At 35.2% G+C, this 22,373-nt stretch overlaps 1 protein-coding gene and 1 pseudogene across 2 annotated transcripts in view; both read left to right on the top strand.

Annotated features, from left to right (window-relative positions):
- The window catches only part of NIPBL (NIPBL, cohesin loading factor), a 193,958-nt gene that overhangs the window by 159,039 nt on the left and 12,546 nt on the right, over positions 1–22,373 (top strand). The window contains exons 33-42 of the mRNA XM_008055534.2: positions 6,143–6,251; positions 8,069–8,205; positions 12,328–12,468; positions 12,616–12,709; positions 13,135–13,289; positions 13,778–13,868; positions 16,159–16,332; positions 16,717–16,907; positions 18,656–18,763; positions 19,462–19,662. Of these exons, the coding sequence (XP_008053725.1) occupies positions 6,143–6,251; positions 8,069–8,205; positions 12,328–12,468; positions 12,616–12,709; positions 13,135–13,289; positions 13,778–13,868; positions 16,159–16,332; positions 16,717–16,907; positions 18,656–18,763; positions 19,462–19,662 (1,401 nt within the window). The remainder of the gene's footprint in view (positions 1–6,142; positions 6,252–8,068; positions 8,206–12,327; positions 12,469–12,615; positions 12,710–13,134; positions 13,290–13,777; positions 13,869–16,158; positions 16,333–16,716; positions 16,908–18,655; positions 18,764–19,461; positions 19,663–22,373) is intronic.
- Positions 2,720–3,008, top strand: LOC110595430 (annotated as a pseudogene). Its single transcript, XR_002481832.1, has one exon. The product of XR_002481832.1 is annotated as a cytochrome c oxidase subunit NDUFA4 pseudogene (transcript).

Genomic DNA, 22,373 nt, shown 5'->3' with positions numbered 1-22,373 from the left:
CAAGTTGCCCAGGTGGGTCTCGAACCTGCGGGCTCAGGCAGTCCACTCACCTCAGCCTCCCAAAGCGTGGGATTACAGGCTGAACCACTGAGCCCAGCTTGCATTTCTTTTTTAGCTATAGCTTACTAGAGATATTATGTTAAAAATGGGCATTGAAGTAATTTTTTTATGTTTGGTTATATCAACAATTTAATATCCACTTTGTCGTTTGTTTCTGTTTACTTTTAGCCATTTTTTTGCAATATTTTGACTAATAAAACTAGTAATATCAATAAATCAAAATTTTTTTACTGAGGTATAATTTATATGCAGACATATTCATTAATTTTAGGTGTACAGTTTGATGACTTTTACTAATTATATGCAGTAATGTAACCTCCAGCACTGTCAAAATAGAGGATATTGGCCAGGTGCAGTGGCTCAGGCCTCTAATCCCAGCACTTTGGGAGGTCAAAGTAAGAGGATCACTTGTAGCCCAGGAGTTCCAGGATACAGTGAGCTATCACATCACTACACTCCAGCCTGGGCAACAGAGAAGAGACTATCTCAAAAAAAAAAAAAAAAGAAAAAATATAGGATATCACCCTAAAAATGTTCCTTGGGCCTTTTTGCAGTTGATTCACTCCTCCTGGCCCTAGAAAACCACTGGCCTACTTTTTGTCACTACAGTTGTAACATTTTTAGAATTTCATATCAGTGGAATCATATAATGTATAGTTTTTTGTGTGTGTTTAACTTTTTGTACTTAGTAGAATGTTGTTTTAAACACTCTTATGGTGCTTGCTTATGTTATCAATTTATAATCTTAGACTTTCCATAAATCATTTTTATTTCATACTTTTATATGGTATATTTGACATCATTTCCTTCTTAAAACAAGGAAATATAGAGCCTTCAGACCCAGGGAACCTTAGATATGTTTATGTCAGCCTCTCCAAAGAGGGTATCTCAATAATTTCTAAAAGACTAAAACCACATATTTCATCTGATAATTATAATAAATGATTAAGTAGGAATTAAGTGTTGCTATCAGAAATGTCATTAATTTGGGATTAATAAAAATAAATTAAAATAGTCAGGCTTGGTGGCTCATGCCTGTAATCCCAGCACTTTGGGAGGTGGAGGTCAGAGGATTACCTGAGCCTAGGGGTTCAAGACCAGCCTAGTTTGAGACCTGCCTAGGGAACATAAGGAGACCTTGTCTCTACAAATTAATTTAAAGAAAAAAAAATTAGCCAGGCATGGTGGCACATGCTTATAGTTCCAGTTACTTGGAAGGCTGAGGCAGAAGGATCACCTGAGCCCACAGGTCTAGGTTGTGATGGCTGTGATCGTGCCACTGCACTCCAGCCTGGGTGACAGAGTGAGACTCTGACTCAAAAAATATATATATCTAAAATAATATCCTCATGTATTATTGTCAAATTAGAATCTGCAAAGAGGTGCCCAGAGTTATAATCTCTTAACTATGATAGATTTACATTCTTTGTAGTTTTACTCTCTGTTTATTTAGTTAGTTTTGTATTGTCCATTTAATTCATGTTCCCTGTTATATGCTTTCCTACTTTAGTTTCTGCCAACAATTTAGTTGACCAATGACATCGTGACCTTGTGATGTAGTTCTTATAGTAATAGAGTTTGGTTTTTTTGTGTTTTTGTTTGAGTAGTGTTCTCACTGTGTCACCTAGGCTGGAGTGCAGTGCCAAGATCTTGGGTCTCTGCGGCCTCAACCTCCTGGGCTTAGGCAATCCTGCTGCTTCATCCTTCCAAGTAGCTGGGATTGCCACCATTCCCAGCTAATTTTTTAAAAACTATTAGAGGAAAATAATATATATGTGTGTCTGGGAATTTCCTCTGCCCCCTTTTTTTTTTTTTATAAGAGACAGGGTTTCACTGTGTTCCCCAGGCTGGATTGAAACTCCTGGCATCAAGCCATCCTCCTGTCTCAGTGTTCAGAGTAGCTGATCTGTGTCCAAACATGTGCCCCCACACCCAGCCTGAATATATTTTCTATCTTTGCGTAAGGAGGGATTTCTTAAGTCATAAAAACCATTAACCTTAAAAATTACAAATTAGCCTAGTACTGCCCCCACACCCAGCCTGAATATATTTTTTATCTTTGCGTAGGGAAGGATTTCTTAAGTCACAAAACCATTAACCCTAAAAATGATAAATTAGCCTGAGTACAGGGACTGATACCTGTAATTTCAGCAGTTTGAGAGGCTGAGGTGAGAGAATTGCTTGAGCCCAGGAGTTCGAGACCAGCCTACGCAACATAGCAAGTCTTCATCTCTACAAAAAAATTAGCCAGGCGTGGTGGCCCACACCTGTAATCTCAGCTATTCCAGAGGCTGAGGCAGTAGAAAATTGCCTGTGCCCAAGAGATCAAGGCTGTAGTGCACAGGGATTATACCATTGTACTCCAGCCTGGGCAACAGAGTGAGACCTTAACTCAAAAAAAAAAAAAGGTGATAAATTTCACTGCTTTAAAATGAAAAATGTTTATAAATCAAAGGACATCTTAAAGAAGGTAAAAACACAGGTCACAAAATAGGAAAAGATATTTGACACACATATCACTAATGATCAATTAGTATTAAGAATAAATATATAAAGAACTGCCCTCCTATAAAATGATATAAGTTATGAGTCATCTGGATAAATTCCTGCCAGCCCTGGCCAGCGTGTTTATCCTTCTCTCCGTGGATCTCCACCACAGCCATGCTCCGCCAGATCTTCTTTAAGGCCAAGAAGCACCCAAGCTCGATCTCCCTCTTTGTATTTATTGGTGTTGGAGGTACTGGAGCTACACTCTATCTCATGCATCTGGCGATGTTCAATCCAGATGTTAGTTGGGACAGAAAGAATTACCCACAGCCCTGGAACAAACTGGGTTCCAGTGATCAATACAAGTTCTACTCAGTGAATGTGGATTACAGCAAACTGAAGAAAGAGAGTCCAGAGTTCTAAATGAAATGTTTCACTATAAAGCTGCTTAGAATGAGGGTCTTCCACTTAACCAGGAAATACTTCTCTAAATGCTTGAAATCACGTTGATGTATTGTGTTGGGGGTTCCAATTATTAATAAATACCTGAAACTTGAAGAAAAAAAAAGTCATCCAAGTAGGAAAATAAGTGAGATTCATATCATGAACAGGTATTTCATAGAAAAAATAACATATATGACCTATCATGTGTTCAACCCCATTAGTAATATGAAAAATACAAGACCGGGCACAGTGGCTCAAGCCTGCAATCCAGCACTTTGGGAGGCTAAGGTGAGAGAATTGCCTGAGTCCATGGGTTTGAGACCAGCCTGGGCAACACAGGCAACATGGTGAGACCTCGTCTCTACAATAAATCAAAAAATTAGCTGGACGTGGTGGCACATGCCTGTAGTTCCAGGAAAGCTGAGGTGGAAGGATCACCTGAGCCCAGCAGGTCAAGGCTGCAGTGGCTGTGAGCAGCGTGCCACTGCACTCCAGCTTGGATGACAGAGTGAGACTCTGACTCAAAAAAAAAAAGAAAAATACAAACCATGCCACATTTTGCACCATTTGATTGGCAAAAACTGCAAGGTTAGCCAATAACAAATGATGAAAAGAGATGGATCAAATAGTATTTTAATATGGGAAACCCCCCAAAAAACCTCAGAATTATTTTTTGAACGGCAGGCCATTCCTAATACAGGCTTCCCCCACCAGATGAGTGTTCTAGGAACCCACTGACATCGGTGAACCAGCTGGCATTGTGAGAGACTGTGTTTGGCCTTAGTGGATTTTTTTTTTCTGTCAGTATGTTTGCCCATTTTATGATGGGTAATTTACGAGTGCAACTACACCGAGTATTCAAGTTTTAAAACAAAAACGGCACGACTCCCATCCTCCACCCTCCCTATTCACCCAATCTCTCCCCGAGCGACATTTTTTGGTTTTCCCAGATGAAAAAAGTCCTCAAAGGGAAAGGTTTTGCTGGTGTGGAAGAGGTGAAACAAAACAGCAGAAGCACTAAAAGTCATCAAAATTGACAAGTTCAGAAACTATTCTAAGCAGTGGAAAAGCATCTTAATAGGTGTGTTGCATCAAACAGCATTTTGAAGGTGACTGAAGTTTAAACATATAAGAATAATTACTCAATTTTTTATAAATAAAATCTGAATTTTCTTGGGTCCCCTTCATACTACTTATAATTGAGGAAATATTACAACCACTTTGAAAAACAATAATTTCATAAAATTATTTCATGAAAAGCATTATCTTGTGAAGTTGAACATTTGTATAACCAATGACCCAGCAGTACAGAAGAATGGATAAATGATTATGGTGTAGACACACTGTGTATTGTTGTACAGCAGTGAAAATGAATTAAATACAACAACCTGTGGGGTGCGATGACTCAAGACTGTAATCCCAGTACTTTGGGAAGCCAAGGCGAGAGAATTGCTTGAGCCCAGGGGTTTGAGACCAGCCTAGGCAACTTGGTGAGACCTCATCTCTACAATAAATCAAAAATAAGCCAGGCGTGGTAGCACACACCTATAGTTCCAGCTACTTGGAAGGCTGAGGCGGAAGGATCGCCTGAGCCCAGCAGGTCATGGCTGTGGTGGCGTGAGCGACAGGAGTGAGACTCCAACTTAATAAAAAAGCAAAAAAAATAAATACAGCAATCTGTATTACAATTCATGGCATAATGTTGAGTGAAAAAACGTCTCAGAAGACTATGTCAAGTATGCCACCTTTTAGAAGATGATAAATCAGGAAAAACTATAAATAGTATACAGTGTAGATCTTTTTTTTTTTAAAGCAAGGAGATGATACCGTTTCTGATTACCTTAAGAGTGAAACAGGATAATGGGATGAGAGAAGGAGTGAACTGGGAAATAAACACTTTTGGAAATATTCTTGTGTTTGAGTTGGGTTCATAATATGTCATTATTTATAAGTAAATTAAAAGGGCACATACCAGTGTTGATAGTGTCATGAATCAAAATTTATGATTGATTCTTTTGTGTACACCTGAAGTCTTGAAGAAGAAAAGGGAAAACCAAAGATGAGAAGATGGTTTTCTACTCTTGCCTGAAAAAGCCCAGTCTAGAATGTAGTTATTAATAACTGCTTAAGTGAGTTATGGAATAGGGGCAAGGAGAATTTGCAGGTCAGCATTGAAACCCAGTAAATTGAAGCTGTCTGCTTTATTTATTTCTTTAAATTGGAGGAGAGAGGGCAGCGTATGTGTTGTATTATTCTGATTTCTGTCAGTTGTTTTATGCATCTTGTAGTGAAAATTTAAACTTGTGCCATTCACTACTAAACACATGCATTTTTTAAATGTTAAATTAATTTCAATTTTTGTTTTATTTTATTTTAATTATTCATTCACACTAGTCACATTTCAAGTGCTTAATAGCCACATGTGACTCATAGTAACCACATTGGACAGCACAAATATATAACATTTTCATTACTTCAGGAAGTTATATTTGACAGCATAAGAACTCTTCACAGAAATCAAATACACATTGATTCCTTTCATATTCCCAGAATTATATTAGCTAATTTTTATTAGCAAAACAGACATACCATAAATGACTTTTGCATTGACCTATGATTATAAAAGATTGGAGTAGTATTATTTTTAGGTTGTAGTTAGAATGATCTCTCTCCATATCTAATTTTTCCTAACACTTTTCTAGCATTGTTTATAATTTGGCCAAGGACAACACAGGAAATCTGCCTTTATGCTTTATAATTGCAAAATTTAAGGTGCAATTCCGATGCAGTTATAGTTATTAATTCTTTAAAGTAAATTGAACTAGTGTTGTATGATACTCTGTTGTTCATTGTAGGAAGGGAGAAAAGAAAAGTCCTCTTTCTTATATCTCGCATATCCTGTGCCAGGTGTTACACACAGCAATTTAAATACTTCATACTAAAATTATTTCAAAGTATTTGTAAATTACTGATTTATTAGATAGTTTTAAGCATATGTCATATATTTTTTATTTTATTTGTACTTTTGGTATTAAATTATTGATGACACATTAAAAAGCATATTACTTATGGACACGTTGAATATGTTTATATTATTATTGCCTAATGAATAATTATACTGGGATTTTTTTATATATATATCCATATATAGTTGTTGAAGTCCGAAGAGGATTCCTCATATAAACCTGTGAAGAAAGCTTGTACTCAACTTGTTGATAACCTAGTTGAGCACATTCTTAAATATGAGGAATCTCTAGCTGGTAAGACATTTTTTATATATTGGTCTTTAGTTGATTTTATAAGATATTTTAAGATACTTTGGGCATATTTCTCATTTTTGCCTCTAACTCTTGTTTGCCTAATGATTACTTCACTTTTAAATGAAATATGTTTTTTGTTGTATAGATACTGTTTGATGTTACATCCTAGCTTACATTGGTAGATTATCTAGAGAAATGTAATAAAAGCGTATCTTTTCCATATATCTTTCAATAGCATATAATTTTAGGTGTCATATTGAACAGGAATAAAAGTAAGTCCAAGGACTAATAATATGTGTTTAGCTAATAGCACTCATCTTAAAACTGCTGTTTGATACCTTATAAATCATATAAAATTTTCTCTAAAAGTGAAATTGTTTTAGCTATTATAAAAATGTTTTTTAAAATTTGAATTACATTTCTAATATTTATAATTTTATACAAAGTTTACTTAATCTGGAGCTAGAAATTGGTTAAAATTTTTACAATTCACAAATTCTTTAAATACCTATTATTTTATATTATCTGTCACATTACTTATCAGTCACAAATCTGAAATGTTTTAATTATAAATAAATAATTATATTAGAATATAAAAATTGATTTTAAAAAATACTCTGTACTGTCGGGCTTTTTGGCTCAGCCTGTAATCCCGCGCTTTGGGAGTCCGAGGTGAGTAAGTTGCCTGAGCCCACAGGTTCGAGACCTGCCTGGGCAACTTGGCGAGACCTCATCTCTACAATAAATCAAAAAAAAAAAAAAACCTAGCCGGGTGTGGTAGCGTGCACCTGTAGTTCCAGCTCCTTGGAAGGCTGAGGCGGAAGGATCATCGGAGCCCAGCAGGTCGAGGCAGCAGTGGCCGGGAGCAGCCACTGCACCACAGTCTGGGTGACAGAGACTCCAACTCAAAAAAATAAAAATAAAAATATTCTGTAATTTTCACTGCTTAAAGTACACAAGACTAGCATTACTTCCCATCTTCTAATTCATATTAATGAGAAACAAGAGTTAGTCTTTGTCATTCTCCAGAATTGAGTGCCAGAGGGATATCAATTATATAGTACCTAAGAAAATTGTTGATATCCTTTATATTTTTATGGAGTTTTTTTCTTTAATTTTTTTTTCATTTCTCATGCGTACTTCTTTTTTTCCATTTATCTCCTTGTTCTGTTTTCCCTATTTTTATCCAGCCTAGAATTTAGGGGTGATCCTGGTGTCCCTTTAATGTTAAAAAGTTGCTGATTCCCCCTAAAAATTCATTTGTTTCCTAAGAACCAGTGTATCTCCTAACTAGCAACATTTTCTTCCCAACTGAGTAGCATTTTAACTCATTAGTGTAGCTTTGGTATAACTCCTCAGTTTGTCACTCCCAGCTTTTGACATTCTTATACCATAGCAACATCTCTTTTTTCCCAGTATCCTTAAACACAGTATCACCTCAGCTAAATTGCTAATGTTCTTTCCCATATTCACTTTCATTAACTTTTAGATATAACCATCATCATTTATTCCCAAAAATCCATCCCTAAACTTCCCAATTTTCATTCTATTTTTAACTTCACTCCTATTCCTCCTACTATAAAACTTGCCTTCTGTAGCCTGGCCTCTTTGTTCTTTATCTTCAGTATATGTAATTTCTATAGCAGAGAAAAAATGAGATACAGAAAATACAGTATCATAAAAAGTACTGATCCATTATATTAAGGCCTATACTTAATTTACTTAGGAGATCATATTGAGTAATTTAAATAATACTCTATATCGTTTCCACTGCCTTGTCATATTTTAGTGTCTTATTTCTCTGTTTGTTTTTCCAGACTCTGACAATAAAGGTGTGAATTCTGGAAGATTGGTAGCTTGCATAACCACTTTGTTCTTATTCAGCAAAATAAGACCCCAGCTCATGGTTAAACATGCCATGACTATGCAACCATACCTTACCACTAAATGTAGTGTAAGTATAGAGCTGTCTTATTTTTGTGTCTTACATAAAACATATAGTAAGTGTTTTAAATTTAGAATTCATGTGTGCAACCACATTCTCACTGACAGACCAACTGTGTCATTTACTCAAATATATGTTCTAATATTTGTAGCAAGAGTTATCTACAAACATTAACTTTTTGATACATTTTAAATAAGGTTCAGGCTCCATTCCTTTGTAAGTTTCTCAAGCCAAACCCTCAGTAAATGCTTAATAAGTGTTTTTGTTATGTTAGAATGTCAAAGGTGAATGAAGCAGCATTCCTGTCTTTGAGAAATTTACTATCTTTTGAATTTTAATTTGCTTTTCATTTGTCTGTCATTTATAATATATTTTATTATAGCAAATTTATTTTATTTATTTTATAATAGAGCAATATATTAAGTATAGAAAAATCTAATATCATACCAGAGATGATAAGCTGTTATTTTAAGTTAATATTGACATTTAATATGTTTTTCTAAAATAAAATATGAAAAATAAAACATTGCTTAAATAAAATCATTCAGCAAATTAAGTAAGACATTAAAATATATGTATATAAGACAACATAGTGAGTTAAGTAGTTTGTTACAAATGCTAAATTTTAAAATAATCCAAAACTTAAAATGTAAATTTTTTTTTACATACTGTGTTTCTATTATTCCTAAGGAACTAATTTTAACAATTTTCTCTCTTACATTGTTTTTTTGCTGCTACAGTCATTTTTTTTTTTTTAGTGATCTAAATTACAAGTTCCAGGTACAAACCTTGGGACTTCCTGAGAAAACTTTAAGAACTGAGGAGAATAGCAAAGGATAAGAAACACATAAAAATAACATATACTACTTCTAAGACATTCATTCTTTCTTTAGAGCTTGTATTAGATCCAGAAATAAATTGGTTAATATGTAATCTATAACTAATGATAGCTGATGTTTATTAAGCACAGTACTAAGCACTGTGAAGAATTTTATATGCATTACCTCATTTACTTTGTACAGTAGATACTACTATTATTCTCAGTTTTATAGACAAGAAAATTCTCAGTTTTATAGACAAGAAAATTAAAGCTTATAGAATATAAATAAGGCCCAATGCCACATAGCTAGCCAGTCCCAAAGCTGGAATTCAGCACCATGTCTGTTAGTAGAGTCTAGCCTATAATGTAATTTATATAAATAGTTCTTGCATGATTTTGAACCAGTAACTTTTAAAAAGCAAGATTACTTTGCTTTTGTACATTTTTTGTGTATGTATATACACAAAAATAAAGTTTTATATAAGTAAGACTATCACATACATGATAGATACTTTTTTTTAATGTTTTATGGTTTTTTTCTGTTTGCTTTTATATCCTATCCCTATCTTTATTCCTTCTCCTTTCAGAGTAAGCAACCTGGAGTGTCTTCACTTACTTCATTCTTGCTTCTGTAATTGTAGACACATAAGCATAAATGGTTGGGCATGTTTTCTAATAACTAAATTATGTTATACACATTTCTATTAGGCATATTTAGTCATCTCATATGAACTGGCATTTGACTTATTCATTCTTTTAAATTCCAAGATATTACACATTTTATGGATATCCTATGATTTATTGAACCATTTCCCTATTTGGCAGGTATTTACATTGTTTCCTATCAATTGCTACTACATACAATTTTTTAATGAACATTTCTGTGTAAATACTTTTAAGTACTGGTGCTTTTGTTGGGACAGATTCTGAGGAATGGACTTGCCAGGTTGAAAGAATGGTTATTTGGGTTTTGATTTTAAATTGATCCTATCACATTGCTGGTGGATATGTTTTATATATAGCCTTTTGGAAAGCTGTATATGACATCAGTGTCATTATTTTTATACTCATTTCCAGTCTAGCATGTGTAAATAAATAATGCATCATTGCTTTAGTTTCCGTCTCTGACTTCCAAGGAGGTTGAGCATCCTGATACTGACCAATTGTACTTGCTCTTTTGTGAATTGACTATTCATGTCATTTGCCCATTTTACTTTTGAATTATGAGCCTTTTTTTAGTTTTTGAATGCTCTTTACATAATTTAAATATTTTAGATATTAAACCAGCTTATAGTATATTTATTTCAAATATTTCTTCTTATTATATTCTGCTGCTCTTTGGTTTGCCTCCATGGTTTTCACCTTTAAATTTTTCTTCTAGAATGTTCTTGACTTTTCAGGCCAATATTTTAAGAGAAGTTTCAAAGCTGGGCACGGTGGCTCATGCCTGTAATCCCAGCACTTTGGGAGGCAGAGGCGAGAGGATTGCCTGAGTCCAGGGGTTCAAGACCATCCTCGGCAACTTGGCAAGACCTTGTCTCTACAATAAATCAAAAAAATCAGCTGGTGGTGCGCACCTGTGGTTCCAGCTACTTAAAAGGCTGAGGTGGAAGGTTCACCTGAGCCCAGCAGGTCTAGGCTGCAGTGGCCGTGAACATGCTACTACACTCCAGCCTGGGTGACAGAGTGAGACTCCTACTCAAAAACAACAACAACCAAAAAACGAGAAGTTTCAGAAAATGCTACTGCATTTGTTTTAAAGTAAAATGATGGCTGGGTGCAGTGCCTCCCACCTATAATCCCAGCACTTTGGGAGGCCAAGGTGAGAGGATTGCCTGAGCCCATAGGTTTAAAACTAGCCTGGGCAACTTGGCGAGACCTCATCTCTACAATAAATCAAAAAATTAGCTGCGTGTGATGACACACGCCTATACTTCCAGCTACTTCGAAGGCTGAGGTGAAAGGATCTCCTGAGCCCTGCAGGTCAAGGTTGCAATGGCCATGAGTGTGCCACTGCTCTCCAGCTTGGGTGACAGAGTGAGACTCTGACTCAAAAAAAAAAGGAAAATGCTAGCAATGGTTGTCAACTGAATTTATCTTACCCCCAAAAATTCCATCTGTAGTCCCACTGTAACTTAATCCCTATTGCTTAAAAGGGTTAGAAGTGGGAGATGGCAGGAAATAACAAGATTTATACTTAGAAAAAAGTATTAATTCTTTTTTTAAAAAAATCCTATGGGGATGCTAAAAGTAAGGATGAATGTAAGGTGGGGATTTTTTTGTTTTTTAATTATTCTACATAGATACTTTTATTTATTTCAAGCCAAGCAGTAGAAATGTTTTTAACCAGTGAGATAACGAGCTCAAAAAGTCCAAACTGAGTGTCAGTAATCCACTGCCAATAATGCAGAGAGATAGCTTGACTAGATTAAAAACATGCATTAAAGCTTTACTACACCAAAAAAATAATAATAATAAAGTAATTTTGATTGCCTTTGGGGAGATGAATTGGGTAGCTGGAAGATAAGTGGAAAGAAACTTTTTATGATAAATCCTTTAGTGCCTTTTGATTTATTTGCTTGGTTTTTTTTGTTGTTGTTTGTTTTGTTTTTAGTGTTCTACTTCTTAAACATGCTTAGTTTTTTTTAATCAAAGAAACATATTTCTAAACCTAAAATAAAGACAGCTTATGCCTAGTTCTGGGGTTCTCCTTTTTTTGTTTTTTTCTTTATCTGTCATCAAAAAGTTTAACACAGGGTTTCTCAACCTCAGCACTACTGACAGATCTAAATTATTCTTTGCTGCCAGGGACTGTTCTATGCATTGTAGGATGTTTAGCAGTATACCCGATCTCTGTCAACCAGATGCCAGTAGTATTCCTCTCAGCTCCCATTGTAGCAATAAGAAATGTCTCTAGACACAGCCAAATACCTCTGGGTGGGAGCTAAGGGGAGTAAATTTACCCCTGTAAGAGAACTACTGTGTTAACATATCCCAGCTTGAAAAATGCTAATCTTAAAAACTGTACCAGTCTTTGTATATTGCTGTTAATCTTTAAATACCTTTGTTTTGAATTGATTTGTATTTTAGGGGGAAAAAAAATATTACTTAGGTAATACCCCAAGGTCACATGGAAAGTTAGTGGCCAGTTCAGATTTCTGACACTCTTTCTAATATTTTTCTTTCCATATCTTTAAAAATCTTTTCTGATAGACTTTTTACCCTACCCCACATACATAAAGCTGTATATAGTTTCTTTTCAGTTCTGAGTATTCTGAGTATTAACTGGTACATTAATTTTATTCTTATAGACCCAAAATGACTTCATGGTTATCTGCAATGTTGCAAAAATCCTTGAGCTAGTTGTACCATTGATGGAGCATCCAAGTGAAACTTTCCTTGCCACTATTGAAGAAGATCTAATGAAGCTTATCATCAAGTATGGCATGACTGTAAGTACTTAGTTTACCATTTCTATGTAAGTATTAAGTTCAAATGTATTTCAATTATTTTCTAAAGCAAATATTTTGAAAAAAACAGATTTTTAAAATAGTATATTGTTTACTTTTATCTAAACAAATATTTTCTATATCTTTTAGGTAGTGCAACATTGTGTGAGCTGTCTTGGGGCTGTTGTAAATAAAGTAACACAGAATTTTAAATTTGTGTGGGCCTGTTTCAATAGGTACTATGGTAAGTTCAATGCCTAGGTTTTAAAATTACTTTGCTAGGTCCTGCAGTATATCCAGCTTATTTTAAACACATCTAATAAAAGGCTAAAATCATGGAAATTATGAGAGGTTGATTATTCTCCTCTCTCAGAGGCAGTATTTTCTAGTATCTTTTATGTTCTCTCAAGACTCCAGTATGATTACTTATGAAGTTTATGTCCTTTTAAGTAAAGTTTGGTAAATTTTCTGCCCACTATGTAAAGTAAAATTGAAATTTTTTTCTTAATACTAATTATTTTAGGCTCTAAAGAGTGCCTTCATAATTCTAGACATACTTAATACTTAGAGCCATTAGTAAAAATTAATTATAACTCAGTAACAATTATTTGAACATAATAATTCAAAGATAAAATGTGTATTATAAATAAATATTACTTACTTTATTAGGTGCCATTTCAAAATTAAAAAGTCAGCACCAAGAGGACCCAAATAACACTTCACTTCTAACAAACAAACCAGCACTTCTTAGATCCCTTTTCACTGTTGGAGCACTATGTCGGCATTTTGATTTTGATCTGGAAGATTTTAAAGGCAACAGTAAGGTAAAGATCGTAATATTACTTAGAATACTATAAAACAATAGAACTATGTGACCCTGTAAGCTGGGAATGACAGTAATGACCAGGATGAAGACAGCGTTCGAGCAGTCTGGTTTAATGAGAATTCTGAAAGCAGTGCTACTCAAAGCCCTGTCCTCAAACTGGCTGCTGATCCATAAACTATTTGTTACTGGTATGTGACAAGATATGAAGTTTCCATAACATGGTATATCAACTTTGAGATTAGCAACTGACATCTTAAAAAAATTTTCAACAGAGGAAGCAATACATTGATTTACATTCTAACACAAGCTTCTTTATCACAGACTGATGCTTTAAATGCCACAGTTCTAAAATAAATGGCATTAGTGATTTATTTTTTAGTAAAGCTTACATATAGAACTTCTCATTGTTTTCCTTTAAGTGTTTTTTTTTTCTTTATAGTTGGAAATTACTTAACTTACTCTTCTTGACTAATGTTTTTTCCTCAGGTTAACATAAAGGATAAAGTACTTGAACTATTGATGTATTTTACAAAACATTCTGATGAAGAAGTACAAACAAAAGCCATCATTGGTCTAGGTAAGTTAAGTCTAATTTTCTTTATAGTTCTAGCTGTTTGGGGATGGAGCAAAGTTTTAAATATTGTGAGTCTAAATTGTTGATTTATTTAAATATGTTTCTAATAGTAGTAGAATCTAGTGTGTAGAATGTAAGACTGAGGGTTAAAATAACTGGGTTCCATTCTTGCCATGGCCACTGACTTTCTGAGTAACCTTGAACAAGCCACTGTTCATCAGTTTTTTCATTAGTAAAATAGAAATAACAATACTGTTTTCGACCTCTACTTCATAGGGTATCTTTAAAACAATGATCAAAACCCTTTGATAAAGAAAGATGACACAGAAGAATTCTATGCTGTTTGCATATTCTTACTGTTTTTCATTGTAAAACTTTGTCAGTACATGTATCTGCCACGACTGGTTAAAACAATGAACAGTCGACACAGACTTTTATTTCTATAGAAGCTAATGTTAATCAACCCAAAAGAAACATTTTGAATGTACACCTGTTCCTCTTTTGTAGAAAGCATTTATACAATAAAATCATGTTTTGCAGATAGGTAAATCTTTTTGGCTTATCTAGAAAGGAATCAGAATATGGGGAGGAGAATGGCATTACAGTACCTGAATTGTATGCACTTAAAAAAAAAAAACCAACACAGTCTGTGCAGGTTTTGATTTTTGTTATTGTTTATTTGGTACAAATGCAGTTGGTCTTTCATATCCATAGGTTTCACATCTATGATTCAGCCAACTGAAGATCGAAAATACTCAGAAAAAAATTATATCCATACCAAACATGTGCAGACTTTTTTTGTCATTATTCCCTAAACAATGCAGTATATAACTACTTACATAGCATTTATATTGTATTAAGTATTATAAGTAATCTAAAGATGATTTAACATGTAAGAGAGGCTGTGCGGCATAGGTTATATGCAATACCGTACCATTTTGTATCAGGAACTTGACCACCCACAGATTTTATTATCCTGGAACAAATCTCCCACAGATACCACGGGACAACATGTTAAACTACTCAATAAAGTTAATAACTTATTTGGAAATTTCATTTTGGTAGCATTAGCAAGGTTTATAATTTAATAATATGCATGGGCAATCGTTTGTATTACAGTCTTTTGAACAAGAATGAATAATAAAAGATTATAAGTTACCCAAACCTCATTAAATAGTGTTTATTATATCTGTAAGTGAATTGATATCTTATTGCCTTATTCCCTTACAACCTTTTCAAAAATTACTTGTAACACCTATAGTAAAAATTCACACATTTACTAGGGAATTATTGGTACAATATTACCTTCAAGCCATTGTATACTTTTAAATATTCATATTTATATTTATATTCTGGACATAAGTTATATGGACTAGCAAAACTAATAGTGTTACAGCTAACTCAGAGTATAAATAGTTGAAGGTTTAACTTAAAGAAGCAGCACTATCCAGAAAATAGTGCCTCTAGACCGGTTAATAAAAGACATCTTGCCTGGGCCATAGTTATCCTGTGTGACCTTGGGCTAGTTATCTGATCACTCTTTGCTTTGAGTTTTAGTTTGTTGCTTGGTATCAGTAATACTTGCTATCATTAAAGATCTTTATTTTTTCTCAAATAAGAATTATATATAAATAAACATGGATAATATATTGCTACTTATTAACCAGTGGTTACAGAATTCAGCTTTTGTGGCCTCATTTATAATGCCATATGAGAAAGAAATGGAAAATATTTTTAACTCTGGTTTATTTTAGAATTATTCTGTTTCATCAAATGGATATATCTTACTTTAAAAAAAAATAATGTCAATGTAGTACCTTCTGCTAGGGATCTGAAAAATGTTTGCAGCCATTACTTCTTAAATCCTGAAAACATCCCTTTGAGGTAGGTGGGTGGTAAATATTATTATCCCCATTTTACAGATGGAGAATTGAGGCACAGAGAGATTATGTGACTCACCCAAGGTCACACTACAAGTCAGTGGTGGAGCCAGGACTAGAACCCAAGACTCCTGACTCCTAATCCACTCCCCTAGCCAGTAGGCCCTGCTCCCTCCTCAAGGTTTCCTCTTGTGTGAAATTCTCCTTTGAAATGCAATTTCTTGTTTTTAATTCATGGGGAAAGAAGTGCCTGCTCTAATACTTCTCTAGGTAAGGCCACCAGCATATTCTTCCAGTCATTTTTAAGTTTTAAATTTTTGAAATAAGGAGCTCTTTATATAATGAACATGTTTATTAAATATTATATTTAAGTTTAATATGAATATATGAAGAGATTTTTTCCTTTCTCTTAGGATTTGCCTTTATTCAGCATCCAAGTCTAATGTTCGAGCAAGAAGTGAAGAATCTATATAATAATATTTTATCTGATAAGAACTCCTCAGTAAATTTAAAAATACAAGTGTTAAAAAACCTCCAGACCTATCTACAAGAAGAAGATACACGTATGCAGCAGGCAGATAGAGACTGTAAGTGAAAATATACTTTTAGATTTCACAATACAGCCACAGTTATGCTACTTTACAACTCGCTTTCTTTCATCCAAATATGAAGGAATTCAATAAAATAGGAATCTATATGCTGAGGTTCATAGATAGGTTTTAGAGTATTCTTAAACTCTCTAAAATAGTTGTAAATTTTATCTGTGTAGAAGCGTTAACATTTTGAGAGAGGAGAGCATCAGGTTTTTAACTGGGCCTCTGACAGACACACACAGCAAAAGATTAAGAACCATTGAGCTAGAATACCAGCAATAACATTTTGTGATTTTGGTTGTGGTCTGCTTTTGGAATACTTAATAAAGTTAGTAGACATGCTCTTAATTTGTGTTTACCCTTTGCTTCTTTTTGTAGGGAAGAAAGTTGCAAAACAGGAAGACTTAAAAGAAATGGGTGATGTTTCCTCAGGGATGAGTAGTTCCATCATGCAACTTTACCTCAAACAGGTGCTTGAGGCGTTTTTTCACACCCAGTCAAGTGTACGCCACTTTGCCCTAAATGTCATTGCATTGACATTAAATCAAGGTCTTATTCATCCGGTTCAGGTGAGCATGTTTTATAGCAGTAAGATTTACTCCAAAAGCCAGATAGTTACCATTTGATGACACTGTGATTAAGAATGAGTAGTTTTTTATACCTCTTAATCTTTAATCTTTTTTGTCTTAGACATTTAAGAGTCTAAATTTTAGACATTCTCTTTTAGACATTCATATGCCTATCATTACTGCAGAATACCCATATATTCATAACATTGTCTCTTACAAACAAAACTTCAATTTTGGTTGGTAGGACATATGCTCGAATTATTTTTCTAAGTAGGGATGATAGATTTGTTGTATTTCATATTTACTTCTGTCCCTAAGAACCAACAATATATAATGTCAAGAGAGTTAACTAGGTTTAAAAGTATAATCTGTTCAGCAGGGTAGAGGTTTAGTGCACAAAAAACAAATTATATATAATTTTAGTATTTTCATCTTTAAGTTGGAGGTTACATTACCTGCCCAGCACCTCACTGCATTGACATGAGGACAAAATGATGTAATAAAGACATATTAGTATTTCTGAAGATTGACAGGCAACGCCGATGTGTAGTATACATTATCTGATGGTCGGAAGAGTGCGATAGGCTACAAAAGTGATCTTATTAAATAAAGAGAGTCTGTACTCTTCAAGATTTTTATTTTGACTGTTTTTCATGGAACTTTTTCTAAAATGTGCTACATTTAAATATGCTGTGGTCTTCCCTGTGTCCTGAAACAAAGCATGTTAATTAATATTTAGCCTGTTCTTCATGATTCAGGGTTGTTGTCATCATGATCACATATTATAATATACAGAGAGCAGTATTAAGTTACAAAGAAATTGCAAAAGTGATACAATGAATTTCTTTATACCCTTTGTCTGTATTCACCATTTTTCTCTCTCTTTATACATCCATTTTTCTGAATCATTTGATAGTAAGTTTCAGATATTATTATCCTTTTCCTCTAAACACTTCAGCATATATTTTCCAAGAACAAGGACATTCTCTTACAAAACCGTAATATAGTCATTAAGTTTAGGAGATTTAACATTGATACAACATTATCTAATATATAGTCCATTTTCAGATTTTGCCTGTTAAGCCAATAGTGTTCTTTATCTACTTTTTTTGTTTCCTGATGCAGGATTTAATCCATGATTGTCCATTTCATTTAGGGCCATGTCTGTGTTTTAAAGTTGTTTTGTTTGTTGTTGTTTTTCTACTCTTCTTTATTGCTTTTTCATTCATAATCACTTAACATAGTAGTGATGTTTCTTGACTTGAAAAACAGTGAATATGGCCATCAACTTTCTGATCCTTGAAGCCACATCTGAAATTAACTTTGTGGGAAAAAATTATATTTTCCTGTCTTTGAGTATGGAAAACTATTTGTTATTTGACCTATATTATCTTTACAAAGCAAATTCTTAGTCAAGCTTCGAAAATTACTGGATTATACACTTATAGTATATGTTATATTAAATTGATATTCTTAGTGTGGGAATACTTAATGTTTAAAGAACTTTAAATTTACACTAAAAGTATTTGAATTTTACCACATTAGTATTTTTGATGCTGCTCTGGCACTTTCTTGCTTTAAATCTCAAGAAAGAGTTATCATTTTCAAAAGAACACTAAAAGCATAGCCTTTATAGGAAAGCCTATAGGGTTAAAATCATATATCTCCGATATACAAAAAGTTTTCACGTGTCCAGATACATAAGAGTTTTTACTACTGTGATGTCTCATAAATCTTTTTATTTCCAGTGTGTGCCATATTTAATTGCTATGGGCACAGACCCAGAACCTGCTATGCGGAACAAGGCTGATCAGCAACTTGTGGAAATAGACAAAAAATATGCTGGATTCATTCATGTATGTATTTTAAAATTTTATAACCAAAACTTTTATTTTATTTTACTTTATTTTATATTTTGGGTCAGGGTCTCACTCTCTCCCAGGCTGGAGTGCAATGGCACAATCACAACTCACCCTAACCTCGACTTCCTGGGCAAAGGCAATCCTCCCACCTCAGGCTCCCAAGTACCTGGGACTAGAAGCATGTGCCACCATACCCAGCTTTTTTTTTTGGTAGAGACGCTATGTTGCCCAGGCTGGTCTCAAACTCTTGGGCTCAAGTAGTCCTCCCACCTTGACCTTCTAAATCATTTTTTGTTTATAAATGTCCTGCCCACATAACTAGAACAAAATGTTTTTCTTAGTAACTTATCTTCAAAACATGCAACTAAGTTTGTCCCCCAAGATGTTTATTTTAGTATAAAATTAAAAACTAAGAATGAGTTAAAGATGACAGTCCTACGAGCACACTGGACTAAAGCTCAGGAAACATGAATTTTAGGCACTCTTCTAGGTCTTATTTTTTTTTTCTATAAAATGAGGGAGTTTCAGTAGATAATCTCTAATATTCCTTCCAGTACTTTATTCTGTGATTTTACTATTTTAAATAAGAAAACCAACTAATGAAGTTAACCTCAGAATATAATGGTTAAAGTATATTTTTTATTTGACTGTTTTAATTTCTCTGACAAAAATGAGAATTTTATCGATTTCAGATGAAAGCAGTGGCTGGTATGAAGATGTCTTACCAGGTACAACAGGCAATCAACACATGCCTGAAAGATCCTGTGAGAGGTTTCAGACAAGACGAGTCCTCTAGTGCTTTGTGTTCTCACCTTTACTCCATGATCCGTGGAAACCGCCAACACAGACGAGCCTTTCTTATTTCTTTGCTCAACTTGTTTGATGACACAGCAGTAAGCACAAAAACTTTTTATTTTTTTCTTTTTTTTAATTATTATTATAGATATGCAAGTTACGAGTCAGGATTCATTACACATGCAGGCTTTGTGCAGGTGAAGTTTGGACCTCCAAGTGGCTCTCACTCCCTAGTTTAGGACTGGGTACATGCCCCTTTCCTCCCTCCTTCCCTCCCTCCCCTGGCAGTGTCCATTGACCACTGATCCCTCCCTTGTGCTAATGTGATTAATGTTCAGGCCCCACTTATGAGTGAAAACATTCATTATTCAGTTTTTTTGTTCCTGTGAAAGAGCACTAAGAATGATGGTCTCCAATTTGCTGCAGATTCCATGATTTTGTTCTTTATGGCTGTGTAATACTCCATTGTGTGTATGTACCACATTTTCCTTATCCAGTTCACTTTTGATGGGCAGTAGGGTTGGTTCCATGTTTTTACTATTGTGAATAGTGCAGCTATAGACATGTGTGTGCAGGTGTCTTTTTTGTAGAACAATTATGTTCCTCCAGGTATATTCCCAGGAGAGAGATTGCTGGATCATATGGAAGGTCTATTTTTAGTTCTTTTAGGAACCACCACACTACTTCTCATAGAGAGTGAACTAGCCTGCACTTCCACCAGCAGTGTAGAAGCATCTTTTCTCTGCACCCATGCCAGCATCTGTTGTTTTTTGTTTTATTAATGAGGACCATTCTTACTGGAGTTGGGTGGTATCTGAAACTGAGTATTTTGGGTTTTTTTGAGTTGGAGTCCCACTCTGTCGCCCAGATTGGAGTGCAGTGGCCGCTCCCAGCCGCCTCAGCCTCAACCTGCTGGGCTCTAGCGATCCTTCTGCCTCAGCCTTCCAAGTAGCTGGAATTACAGGCATGTGCTACCACGCCCGGCTGATTTTTTGATTTATTGTAGAGATGAGGTCTTGCTGCCCAGGTGGGTCTCGAACCCATGGGCTCAGGCGAAACTGAGCATTTTAAGAAAATAAATATTCTAGGAGTTTTATGGCTAAAGTAGTCACCATTAATTAAATTTTATAGCCGGGCTTGGTAGCTCAGCCTGTAATCCCGCCGTTTGGGAGGCTGAGGTGAGTGGATTGCCTGAGCCCGCGGGTTCGAGACCCGCCTGGGCAACTTGGCGAGACCTCATCTCTACAATAAATCAAAAAATCAGCCGGGCGTGGTAGCACATGCCTGTAATTCCAGCTACTTGGAAGACTGAGGTTAAAGGATCACCAGAGCCCAGTAGGTCAAGGATGTGGTGGCCGGGAGCGGCCACTGCACTCCAGTCTGGGCGACAGAGTGAGACTCCAACTCAAAAAAAAAAAAAAGTATGTGTTTGTTTGTTTGCTTTGAGCTGGAGTCTCACTCTGTCCTCCAGGCTGGAGTGCAGTGCCACACTCATGGCCAGCACATCCTTGACCTACTGGGCTCTGGCAATCCTTCCATCTCAGCCTTCCAAATAGCTGGACTACAGGCGTGTGCTACCACGCCCAGCTAATTTTTTTATTTATTGTAGAGCCGAGGTCTCACCAAGTTACTCAGGCTGGTCTTGGACCCCTGGGCTCAGGCAGTCCTCTCACCTCAGCCTCCCAAAATGCTGGGATTACAGGCTTGGACCACCACGCCCAGCCTAAATATTATCATTTTAGTATATGATAGTGAGTTCATTAAATGTGTTTCCTTAACCTTCTAAGTTATTTTTATGGTATACAGTCAAAGTTGAAGGAGAAATTTTACATAGAAATTGATATAAAGGAAGATTAAATTATAATTGTGCCTCCATACTGAGTATTTTTTTTTTTTTTTGAGTTGGAATCTCAGACTGGAGTGCAGTGGCATGCTCACAGCCACCGCAGCCTTGACCTGCTGGGCTCAGGCAATCCTTCTACCTAAACCTTCCAAGTAACTGGAACTGTGGGCGTGTATTACCACGCCTGGCTAATTTTTTTTATTAATTGTAGAAACAAGGTCTTGCCAAGTTGCCCAGGCTGGTCTCGAACCCCTGAGCTCAGGCAATCCTCTCACCTCAGCCTTCCAAAGTGCTGGGATTACAGGCTTGAGCCACCGCGTCCAGCCCATGCTAAGTATCTTACAAACTTTGATAACAGTTTCTGTAAGCATATCTTTAAATAAGCCACATCTCTAAACTGTCACTTTGGGAATAGATTACATATGTGTATGTGATGAATTTCTTTTGCTTCTATAGAACTCAAATATTGTTAGAGAATAACTCTTCTAGGTTTTTGGCTGTTGAAGTTCCTAGATGCACAACTTTACTTCCTTAGTGAAGAACCCAGTTTTGCATACAGTAGTCCCCCATTATCTGAACCCATGAAATTGCAGATAGTACCAAACACTCATGCATAGTTTAATAACAGTATTACATTCTGAGAAATACATAGGTTAGGCAATTTCATTGTTTAATCAATATTTTGTATTATGGTTTTGTGGGGTACAGTTAAGGGTTAGGTGTACAATTACGTTTCATTCAGGCATCCTGTTGATAAGAGGTGTTTTCCCATCCCCAGGCAGATATTTGCTACTGTTAATCCCATCCCCCTCCCCCCCATAGTTTCCCAGTACCATCAGTCATTTTCTTATAGTATTACATTGGATGTTCAAGTTGCATTATATGAGTGAGAACATGTGATACTCGGATCTTTGTTTCTGTGAGAGGTCACTCAGTATTATAGACTCTAGTTCCATCCAGGTTGCT

Source organism: Carlito syrichta, unplaced genomic scaffold (genome assembly GCF_000164805.1).
Source record: "Carlito syrichta isolate Samal-C Ts95f unplaced genomic scaffold, Tarsius_syrichta-2.0.1 Scaffold301873, whole genome shotgun sequence".
Lineage (NCBI taxonomy): Eukaryota > Metazoa > Chordata > Mammalia > Primates > Tarsiidae > Carlito > Carlito syrichta.
The sequence above is the reverse complement of the archived record's forward strand: the minus strand, read 5'-3'. Positions and strand labels throughout refer to the sequence as shown.